This window comes from Tachysurus fulvidraco, chromosome 4 (genome assembly GCF_022655615.1).
Source record: "Tachysurus fulvidraco isolate hzauxx_2018 chromosome 4, HZAU_PFXX_2.0, whole genome shotgun sequence".
NCBI classification, from domain to species: Eukaryota; Metazoa; Chordata; class Actinopteri; order Siluriformes; family Bagridae; genus Tachysurus; species Tachysurus fulvidraco.
The window spans coordinates 5,695,840-5,708,249 of record NC_062521.1 but is presented as its reverse complement, the minus strand read 5'-3'; the positions used below and the strand labels follow the sequence as shown (position 1 = coordinate 5,708,249).

The 12,410-nt window shown below is 37.2% G+C and overlaps 1 protein-coding gene across 6 annotated transcripts in view; it reads left to right on the top strand.

Moving 5' to 3' along the window:
• The window catches only part of LOC113655221 (CUB and sushi domain-containing protein 1), a 334,957-nt gene that overhangs the window by 198,516 nt on the left and 124,031 nt on the right, over nt 1-12,410 (top strand). For all 6 annotated transcript variants that reach the window (XM_027165618.2, XM_047811980.1, XM_027165619.2 and 3 more), the window contains one exon: nt 11,816-12,010. In XM_027165618.2, the coding sequence (XP_027021419.2) occupies nt 11,816-12,010 (195 nt within the window). The remainder of the gene's footprint in view (nt 1-11,815; nt 12,011-12,410) is intronic.

Genomic DNA, 12,410 nt, shown 5'->3' with positions numbered 1-12,410 from the left:
TACGCACTAATTATGAAGTGATGCCCATTTTATACTGATTAAAATAATTCTTCTTTCCAAAAATACATTACCGTGAAATAAATGAAGATTTACGAACACACAGACTTTCCTTTGCTGGGAGCATACATGTCCTTAGTCTCTCATCTATCTTGTCTTTGCGCTTCATCGACTTTTCTTTTTTCAACAGATTTGTAGGTCTCTGCACTGGGCAATACATTTCAGGATCATTGAATCAGTGAATCACTGAATCATTGAAGGGCAACACCAGGCCCATTTTTGAATCTCTTTATAGACTTTGGTTAGACTTGCATCAAACGCAGCAGATTTTTTTCAGTTTTAAACACATTTCAGCCCTGTGAGACGGGAGCACAGTCTTTTGTTGCTACAAAAGTCTTTGTAAAATCACCAACAGATAACATTCTTTATTTAACATGCACGCAAGTCAAAACCCAAGTATGGATATGAACTGATTTTTTTTTTTTTTTTTTTTTTTTTTTTTTTTTAAATCATTGTGCAGTAACACTGCTGCCAACCTGTCTTCCAAAAGTACCTTTAAAAAAACAATTCAGAAAATGCAGTTTCTATAATTAGGACCACTGGCAACCTTAAGGAGACATTTTTCCTGCAACTGTTTTATTTATTTATTTATTTATTTATTTATTTATTTATTTATTTATTTATTTATTTATTTATTTATTTGTATTGTAGGAGCATCTGAAGACGTTAGAGAACAGTACACATGGAAATATGAGGCTATTAATACTTCATAAACATTAGAATCTGTCTCATTTTTAATCAATGAATATGGTTATGCCCAATTTGTCAGCAACTCCAATACCCTGACCATGATCAAGAGCAGCACTGGCCAGATATCATTTGGATCATGCACCGTTCTTAGCACAATAGTGATATGGTGACTGTGTTGAGATGAAATTTTGAATGACGAATTTTGGTAATAACATCTAGTAAATACATTCAGTTTACATCATAGCTATTGGTTGAAGTACGAACAGTAATATTCTATAAAATAAATGGAATACCCATCATCTTAACAAACAAAACACACCCTTTCCAAACTAAATTTATTACATCATACCGACATCTAGGCTATATAAAACGTTCTCAACGTGCACCCATGGAAATGCCAGCTAAAACAAATGCCTAAAACAACAGAACAAAGCCGTGTGTCGTGTATACTTACGTGTTACTTACAGTACTGTCTCCTCTAGGGAACGGTGCACAGTGATTTGGCTAACCAAAAGACATCTATATCCATCTTAGTAATTGGATCTGAGATCAGATCTAGTCTATCCTATAAGGGGATTAATCTGTGGACACCCTCATTAGACATAGTGTCCATGAAGCTAGCAACATCAAACGTGCAGATCGGTGTACAGGTTATGGGGACAGGATATCATCTGGGGAGAAGGATTTATGCTACATTTCTGTAACGAATGCTAAAAGTGTATTTGCTTCAAAATGCTTGTTTTTTTTTTCTTTTTTCTTTTTTAGGACAGTTTTTTTATATACATATACTACTTAATATCTTGTTTGTTTCTACTGTTTAGAATATTAGTTAAATTGTGTATTAATTGACCGTTTTAGTGTTTCTTGTGTATAGTTTTTTCTGCCTTCTTTATTGAACAACACCCCTGTCTAAAGAATGCTGTCTAGAGAAGAGATGTTTAGTTATGTTAATAATAATAATAGTAATAATGAAAATCACCCTTCTTATGCTTAGTATCGCTTAGTAAAAGCCCAAGACCACACCACTGAACCATTAAAAAATAACAATAATTACTGGAATAACTATATTCCAGTGATTATCCCTAATAGCTACTTAGTCATCCAGAAGCTCATTCAGCCGTTAGCCATGTTGCATAAACACTGTCAAGTTTAGAGTTAAACAGCAACCAGTGAAATGTAGTATATTGTGGAACAAAAGTTCAGTAACATTAGGAGATTGCAAGCAAGTGACTTTATTCCTTCATGCCGTATCTAGTTATTACTTCATGCAATAATATTTTGAGTCAGTATACTTTACTGTAATAAAACATCAATAAATAATTAAATAAAAGGCACAGACACGGTAGTGATTATATATTATGCAGCTATATGCTGTCCTTTTGTCCATGTTAGTGAGTGTTGAGATACTAAACACAGAACCGAACATACAGGAAAAATAGAACAGAAGCTAGTTTTTGTAGGTTTTGTAGACGAATGTGAACGTTAATGGTGAAATCACTCAGAATAGAGGCTTGGAAATGTTCACAGTCTTTGATAAATTCTGCTTTAAAAAATAAAAAAACCTCACTGCAATAACACTCCAGTCTGCAATCATAGAGCTATTAAACTCAGTCCTCGGTGATAAGAAAAACAATCGCAGCATCTCTGAAGCTTCATTTGGCATTGTTTACCTGGAAGTTTATTTAACGAGTAATTCTACACAATGCGTTTTGCATTACGGTCAAGAATGATAGACATTTCTGGGTTCGGTTGTTTGTAATTGGAAAAGCCCTTGATTTTGCAAGGTAGCACTCACAACCAATTTAACCTTTCCTGGCTCTCTATATACACTCGCCGTTTAATGTGTACCTACACACACATGCAGTTATCTAGTCAACCAATCAGATGGCAGCAGTGCACAGAGCAGAAAATCATTCTGAAACAAGTCAAGAGCTTCAGTTAATGTAAACTTCAGAATGTAGAGAAAGTCCGATGTCTGACTTTAATTGTGGCATCTTTGTTGGTGCCAGATGAGCTGGTTTGAGTTTTTCCATAAACTGCTAATCTCCTGGTAATTTCACAGACAACAGTCTCTAGAGTTTACACAGAATGAGCTGAAACTGTGCAACGAGTTGGATCAGAAGAAAATGACTGATTTGAGCCAAGGCCAGATGAGTGGTGAGCAGCACAACACATAAAACATTGAGGTGGATAAGCTACAACAACAGAAGACTACATCAGGTTCAGACTCACCCTAAACTCCACAATTAAAGACTGGGAAAGAGTCCAGGAGCTTCTGTTGTCCAGTGTCTCACTTCATACTGATGATTGTTTGGAGTTATGCATGAATCTCTTTATCTGTATCTGCATGATTTTTACATATTTATTGTTTGTGCTGCTGCCACACGAATGGCTGTTTAGATGAAAGCATAAACAGGCAGTTGTACACATGTTCCTAAAAAGAAAAAGAGAAGCTCGTAAGAACCAGCATAGATAAATCAGAGTAGAAGTGAGTCTCTGCTGGAGTGTTCTAGTAATTTTACTGGAAACTTTATGGAAAAACACTCAAACTAGGCAATGCAAAACTCAGAAATGCAAGCCTTAAAGGAAAACACATCCTCACGCTAGTACAAATAGGTCAGGGTCTAAGGGTCTTAAACCCCTGTTAGAGAGGAGTTAGGATATTGAGCCAAATTGCTCGAACTTACTAAACTACCAACTTAGACATGCTTGCACTCTTGCTCTCCGGATGCATTAAATCCAGAAAGAATTACTGCAAGTAGGGACTGAAAATGAGCTGTCAGTAAACAGCTAATCCAAGCATGTGTTATTCGGATTAAACACATGCTGTGTTCTAAGCAGGTGTGAATATTCTGTAGATATGACTAGAAACTGCACTATTTTATTTATTTGTTTGTTTGTTTGTTTGTTTGTTTGTTTATTTATAGGTTCACATGGTATCTGGATGAGAGCAGAGGTGGACTGGAATAACAAAAGGTCACTTGAATCAGAGGTTTCTTATAAATGGTTAGATATAAAGCTCATATGTGGAAGCAAAACTTGGAGTACAAGAAAAAAAGACAGCAAGAAAGATGATTCATTTATTTGATGTGTTTATTTATGCATCCTTATTAACTGCCTGGTCAGGGACTGTGGTGGATTAAATGGCACCGAAAGGTTGTACAGATTAACAAATATACTGTAGATCTCTAGAAACACACTGTTTATTAGAAAAGCAGCACACAAAATACATTTATGAGCAGGATTAAACCTGTTCTGTGGCCTTAAACCTTCCATTTCAATCGACACCCACATCAGATTTATATAATTCAGATACAAATACGAATAGTAAAGCACAAATAATCTGCAAAACTGTGATCATAGACATATCCGATATTATCATAGTTTTATTTACATTATCATTATTGTATTATCCAGAAGAAGAATTTTAGGATATTTAAAGTATTTTAACGTGATGAAGGTAAAGATCGAAGCCTGGATATAAACCAAATTGCTAATCAGATTTTATGCAAATCGGGTAAATGTTTACATGGAGACCTCAAGGAATCCTGCAGTGGAAAAATGAAAGAGCCAGAAATGTTGTGAAGTAGAATTTCAGATGATTTATGTGCTCAGGCCCTTAATATTGCACTGTCAAAGATCTTTCCTCTGCTTTTTAGTCATAGTTATTCGGCGACGAAGACTTACACTGGGTGCAGTATGTGATTGTTTAGTAGTTTCACAAAAGTAGTCCAGAGGTTTCTCTCTTTCTTGATTCTAAACAGGGGTTCTTTTTTTTTTTTTAGGAGCGATGTCAGGTGGCTATGAGGCTGCATCGTTACCAAATACTGACTTTTGAATTAAAACATATGGATGTGGAGCATGTATATGATCTTATATAAATAATTAAATAAAATAATTTTAACGGATTCAAACAAGTTTACTATTTACTGATAATCTAAAGCAGGGAGAAAATATCTGATACTGTAACTGTAAACTTGGCAGAGTGAGAAGACTTCACGTTGTTCTCTAAGAGTCTGGACAATTGTGAACACCAACAGAAAGCCTTCAGGTCTGCTGTCTAAATGCAGCAGGTGTGCTTGTTACTGTATGTGCCCTCACCTCTCGTTCTCTCTCTCTCTCTCTCTCTCTGCTGTTTTTTGATTCGTCTTACTAAGGGTAGACAGGTATGCCAAAACAGATTATGATCACACTAGTTAGCCAGGTTTCCATTGAGCACACGGATTAAAAAAGGATTTTGTAAGAAAAACAAAACATGACCAAATCAGATCAATGCTATTGACTTGCTGGGCTCCGTCGTGTCATTCAGACGGACTCCGCGTTGAAATAAAACTAAGGTAAATTTGGCTTGAATATTTTAAAAGGTAACAGTGTAAAAGTATTGGCACCATGTTAAACGATTATCAAACTATCAAATGTAATAGACCTTAAGCCATGATATATGAATAATAGGTTACTGCATCCACTGATTGAAATTTGTTCATTTTTTTTAACCCTTTTGTTATATATGCTTTATAATTACAATTATTCGGAAGCTTTTTCTTGACTGCTAGCAGAGGTCATGCTCATCAGAATAACAGCACAGACTCAAACAGTCACTGCCAGATTACTTCTTGGTTTCATCATATTCTATATAAATGGTTTTTGGGCATTTACTCATCATGAAGTCTTCCCTGCGTGTATGATTCCTTAAGTTCTGAGTCCAGTAATGCTTCCCTTCCTCCCTTGGCCAGATATTTTTGATTCTGGGATGTGCTTTTGCTGTTTGCCACAACTTGTATTAAAGTACTTTGTTTCTCCAAGATCATACACGTGGGTTTTTGGAGTTTAGTTGTTGTTGTTGTTGTTGTTGTTTTTCTCCACTCTCTAAATGAAGATTTAAATCTGTTGATCCTGATGTGCGGTTATGTTGGGATTCACCTGGCACCGTTTTGTCCCTTCATTGTAGGGAATAAGGATTAGTTTAATATCTTAATTAAATGTCATTGAGGCACTGAGGTGGTGCTTCATACCAGCAGGACACAGAATACCTTTTAAAGGGTGATAATGGATTCAGCTAGATGCTGACTTTTTTATGTAGATAAGGCTTGAGATTAGGGAAAAGGAAAATAAAAAACCGGGGTCTCTATAAAAGAAACCCTGATGTTTAACTTAACTTCACAAAACTGACCAGGGTTTTACTGAGTATGAATAATTCTGGTGCATTTCATATGAATGATAGTGGAAGAAAAGCAATGAACACTAATCCCACCCATTACCCTGCCATTAATCAACTGGAATATTTCTGACAAATTGAATTGAATTTGTTTGCAATAATTAAATCATGTTATTTTGTGCTGTGTCAACTGTTTTTAGCTGTTCAGGTTCTCAGCAGAAAAGGCTTTGGTGTGGTGATACTGTATCTGGAGCATGAGCTCTGGTCCTCAGTGTATGGGGGGAGCATGTAAATGTTAACGACTGTTGTGTGTCCAGGCTTTGCAAACACCTGATTGTGTTTGGTAATAAACTGCTTCTACTCACTGGACCATAGCAGTTTTTCCATCGGGGTTAGAGATGTCTTGAATGCAAAATGCTACAGTGGGGTGTTGGAATACATTCCAGGAGACCATTTTGAAATGTTCACACTTAATTTCACACCATGATATGTTGTAAAATGCTACTTAAGTGATATGGGAGTAATATCAGCCTGTGCCTGGGCAGAAACATTACTTCATTTTCTGAACCTGAAGATGATGACATTAAGAAAGTTATTATACATGGAAGATTCATTCAATAAAATTTAGTCATGATCGTGTTATCCGTCTTTGTTACACCGTTACTACATCTCTTGTATTTTTACCCATCGAGGTTGTATTACCTACACATACAGCATGCATTATGTAGAAAATGTAGATTACAGTAGGAGTTACACAAAAAATTAATCAAAACCGTCTGACTAGTCCATTTTTAACAACATCCAGGAGAACATGCAGGTGTTCGGGCAGCTTTTCTATAGAAAAATTTACTCGTGCACCCTTTCAACTCAATGCATCTTCATTTAAAACCTCATGTTCACCTTTAAATTTGTCATACTAGCTAAAATGGGAATTGATGGCCAGGACTATTAAGCAGCTGCTGTGTGGCTATATGTGCATCTTCAGAAAGTGACTGCAGTAATAAATCCAAAATGGCCTTTACTTTTGCTTGGGTTCAATAAGAGCAACACATTAAGAAATGGCAGTTTGACTGAAGGACACATTTCTTTTTTTTCTGTTTCTTTTTTTTTTTTGCACCCAGGGGAAAATACCATGGACCCAGCATTTGCAAGGGATTTTGCGGATTGAGGAATTATGCATTTGCATAATTTCTTAAACCATGATACAGCAAAACAGGTTATTTTGTATGTGTGCTATTGTTTCTTATAAGCCCTGCTAAGCAATTTCACTAAGACTTTGTGTATTAACGTCTGCCGGAAATCTACTGTTCCTTTTAACATGGGCGAAACAGACACTGGCCATTTGTTCAAAGGGAACAACCTCGATTGATTTTTACATTAACATGTCTCTGGTCAAGTAGCATTCGTAGCAGGCATGACGTAGTAAGGTTGCGGAGAAAGTAAGCCGCTCTCCATGCACAGGTCTCTGTACAACTGTAAAAATGTGGCGTAGACATTAATTTTGCAGAGAGGTTTGTATTTGGTGAGACAGGTTTACACATTATTGCTGGCTGAGTGTCAAACTGATATTTATACACTTGTTTAAAACAGTGGGGCATGAGACAAAGCAGCGACTGTAGCGTATCATACTGTGGCATCTCCTTCAACATAGTGAATCATGGATTGTTCGGTGTGCTCGATATGTTCCGCTACATGACATTTTCCTACCCACGCTTTTGAATTGGGAAGCATTTGATAGCCTTCACACACACACACACACACACACACACACACACACACACACACACACACACACACACACACCCCGACCAGAGTACATATACATGTACAATAACACATAATCTTGAAATGAGTGCTTACTCCATCAATTAGGGTTTCGTGGAGGATTTTGTTTAGCTCTGTTTATGCCCATTCCTGCTGGAAACTGGTGAGGTTTATGTTGAAGATATTATGATATTATTACAGCATTTTAAATAAAGACTACAATAGGTGACCGAAATAAGCAGCATCAGCCAGAGCGGTTATTAAAAATGTGAGAAATTGCACCGTGACTCGCAAGCACAATAAGGCTCAGTGCTCACCCTACTGAACTGCTCTCGCACACTACAGTTTCTGTGTGTGCACAGAACTTTGTGTCAATTTTTAATGATCACTCTCAGCAGGCTGCCCTTACACTCTGTATTAAACATACTGTTTAAATTCTGCCGTATCACATATTTGTATCGACGGAAGATGCTGTAGCTCCTTTTGATATTGACACAGAGATGTTTGCAGTGTGCTTTGCTTTTCTTCGATGAGTAGTCATGAAATATTTTTAGATTGTGGTCATTTGTGTGTGTGTATATTGGGGCAAACGGCTCAAGCAGCCGAATTGATCCTGTGACAGTCTGTAACTGCTCTATTGATCTCGTACTGTGTCAGGGAAATGAAAAGAGGGGGCCATTAGGTTCCCTGACATTAATCACTGGTGTGGTTGCTATTCAAATGAGCTACAGTTAGACTCCTGACAACATCATTACTACAAAGAAGTGTTCCAAAAATACTGACAGACACTGACTGTCTTAAGTGGTCACTTGTCAACAAAGTGGCATGAGAACGTTATTCAAAGTTCATGAGCTTTCTCAGTTATGTTGCAGTAGAAATAAAGGATAAATTAAGAATAAATAAGAATAACGAGCATGTATCGTGTAGCATTTGACAACGATGACAATAAAAATGACAGTAAGCTCATACGCTTACCAGTAACTTTATTTGGAGCACTTGGAGCCTTTAGTAGCCTTCTGATGTTGTAGCACAACTTGGTTAGACATTTTGTAAAATGCTTTTCAGCTTACCACATTTGTAAAGAGTGCTTATTAGCGTAGCCTTCCTGTCAGCTTCCTATCTATTCTCATCTGCCCTTTCTCATCAAAACAGCATCTACACTCGCACAGCTGTTTCTCTGAGTGTGTTGTGTTTCACACCTTGATGTGTAACCTATGATGCCTGCTGTGTAAAATTCCCAGAGATCAGCAGTTTCTAAAATATTCAGTCCGAACCATCTAAAATTCTGTGGTCAGTCACAGAGAACATGTTTTTTTACCCCATTCTGATGTTCTATGTGAGCATTAACCGAAGCTCTTCACCTGTATCTGCATAATATTATCTGTTGTGTTCGCACTACATGATTGGCTGGTCAAATAATTGCATGAATGAACAGATGTCTTTGGTTATGTTTACATGTTCGTTTTTTGAGCTATTGGTTTATTGTAAAGACGCATGGAAACCTCACATTAAATTTTTCAGGAATATATTTTGTAACAAATAAAAGTCAGGATCACATGAAGAGGTGTGTCCACGAACACAAAAGTACATCATGAATAATTGCTTCTTGACAAGCCAAATGAAATGGACACCTTTTGGAACGAAACAAAAAAAAAATGCAGTTTGCTGCTGCATTTAAATTCTAGTAAATTAACCCTTCTTCTTTGCCACCGACTGTTAATCAGACAATAAATCAAATGTTTACCAAACTGTATATTCCTTCCAAAGCTGGTGCAGCAGAAGACTGTGTCAATTAAAAGCATGATTAATGAACATGGCTCTTCCAGTCCCCGAACATCTCAGGAGGAAGACATTTGCAAAATTAATTATTTCAGATTCGATCAATTGAAAGTTCTAAATGTTTAAAATAAAAACGTGTACAGTGAAGATCCTTGTAGTCGTCTTTTTTATCTTTTGGACAGCATTTTGGCATTTTTATTAAAAAAAAATAAATAAAAAATTAAAAAAAGAAGACTGGATGTCACTATCTGGCAATGATGAGGTCTATATTCATTTTCATTATGTAAAATACCAGTAGTCAATAAGTCAAAAATGATATTTTGAGAAATGTGATATTTGGAGACTCAGCAGCATACATCTGTGAATCCAGAAAAATCAGCTTGCAGCTATTATGCTAATTGCTGAGGCCTGAAAATGTCAGTTGCCTCAGGGCTCCGAAACATTTTAAAATCTCTTCACTTCACTCCCGTGTTCTCTAGATTGATTTCGCAGATAAAAACATCTTAATACAGCTGTATCACGCCTTGTAAAAATGCTGTCGATGAAGCTGACTTTCAAGGCATATTACCCATTATACGGAAAACACAATGAAATGTAGTGGTGCAGACTATGTTCTTCAAAGTCCTGTTTGTACATTTCAAACAGGAAGCTTACGGGAGAATTTTTTTGGATGTACCGCAAAAACCCATTTTGTTTATTTATCAGTCATTTCTTTATCCTGTTCAGTGTGCTGCAGGATACAGAGCATATTCCAGGAACACTATGTAGTAGATAGACACTGGATAGGACACCAGTCCATCATATGGCGTAATGTGCACACACAGTAATACACATCTATGGCCAATTTAGCGTATCCAGTTTACCACCTGGCATGTACAGTACAGAGGCGGTGGGTGGAAACTTAAGAACCTGGAGGAAACCCACACAGACATGTATCATGAAATTACAATTTTGCAGTAATGATGATAAATCTGCATATCCAACACTGCTTTATGTGACCTGACATGAATTTTCATGTGTATCTTCTCTATTGCATAGTGCACACCATACTCAATCACCAACCGACTAAAACTTTGAATCACATTGGAGGTGGCAAAGCAACGTCCTCGCGTCATAGCCTCTGCTAGCCAGACTAGTTGCCGAGGCTGATATGCCTTCAGGGGATCTCTGCCTTTGACATGGTTGTTTCCTCTTTGACACGATCCAGCGACACTCTCTGATATGCCCCTTGGGAAAGCTGTACAAGAGAAGCACACTTTGAATCCAAATCACGTGCGATACACAGCACGTACTGACCTTAGGTGTAGGCTTTCATGTTGCATTTTCTTTAAAAAAAAAAATCATTAAGGAAAGCTGCAAGAGTCTACATCATTGTAGATGCTGTTTGCAGAATATTAGACAAGTCAACCCTGTGATCTTACGGTTAGATGGAAAAGCAACAAACCAACACCAGCAGCACAACAATAAAACGATTAATGTTGAGTAACGCAGTATAGGGTCGTTCACTCTGTGCACACATCTGACACGACTGTGTAACTAATGAATCTGATGACACATGAATCTACAGTCTGGGGTAGAGAGATCATCCACAGCATCGCATATACATCACGTATACAAATTCGAATAAATTCTCACAACAAATGGTAATTTTATATATATATATATATATATATATAAGCACGCAATATATAGATATTATAAAATATTTCTGTGTAATCTAGATAAAATCCCACAAAACAAGATATTTCTCAGAAGGAACTGTTGTATATAGTTGACAGTTGTTGAAACACTAATATTTAAGCTGATGTGAATGCTAAAAAAAAGAAACCATATGTAGATATCTTTCTAGTTTTGAAAGACAGTATCATCAGTTTTCACAGCTTCATCCTGCCAGCTCATTTATATCAGCCATCCCTGATAAACCTGCATGTTTCATGTAAAAGCAGACCACATACAGGGAGGAAGGCAAAAATTCAAGAGTAGCACTTTAAGTTTGTTGAGAAGCACTTCCACTGCATTCTTGCGCTCTACGTGTATTCCATATCTTTTTTTAAATTCAAAGGTCTTGTGCAAGTATCACTGAACCGTGTAAGGAGTGCCTCACGTACCAGGTGAGTTTGAGGCGCTTTGAGAGTTGCTAAGAATATTGGAGCAGGCTCAGATGTGAAAACTTAAGGAAAATTCTCATGAAGCATGAACCCTCTGGAGTTTGGCTTGTCTGGCTCTAAGAAGATGAAACAAGACTCTGATCTGACCCAAAGAGGCTAGCAGTGAGTCTTGTGTTCATCAGAGCCTATAGGGAAACATCTCTCAGTCAGAAACATTTACCCATGTCTTTATCTTTTTGTTTACTCTGTTCCATTTTTCTAGTGCTGCCGAGTCACACATGTGGAAATCCTGGGTTGATACCAAGAGGAATCATTCATGGGACGAGGTACAATATCGGGGACAAAATCCGTTACACCTGTGTGATGGGATACGTCCTGGAAGGACATGCTGTGCTCACGTGTATCGTGAGTCCTGGGAGTGGTGCATCGTGGGACTTCCCAGCACCGTTCTGTAGAGGTAAGATTTTACAGGAGTAACATAAGATAAAAAAAACAAGCAATGGGAAAATAATTCTTCTGAGGCTTTACTGTTTAACTCTATTCAGCTTTTTCAGAGGTATATGTGTGTGTGAAAGATATCTAGGCTTGTGTGTACAAAAAGACATTCTAAATTCAGAGGAATTATTTTGTGTGAAAGCAGTCGTGTGATTACGAGCCTCTCCCACACACAAGCTCAGAATTGGTCCAAAGTGAGCCTTGAGAGCAGCTTCTCCGTAAAAGTTTCACCAAGCCGTTCACACATTATGCACACTCTGTTTTCAATTACCTTACCGTTATTAAATCGATTAAATGAATTGTTACAGGAAATAATTCAGTGGACATGTTATCTACAGTCTCAGTATACAAAGCAAAATATC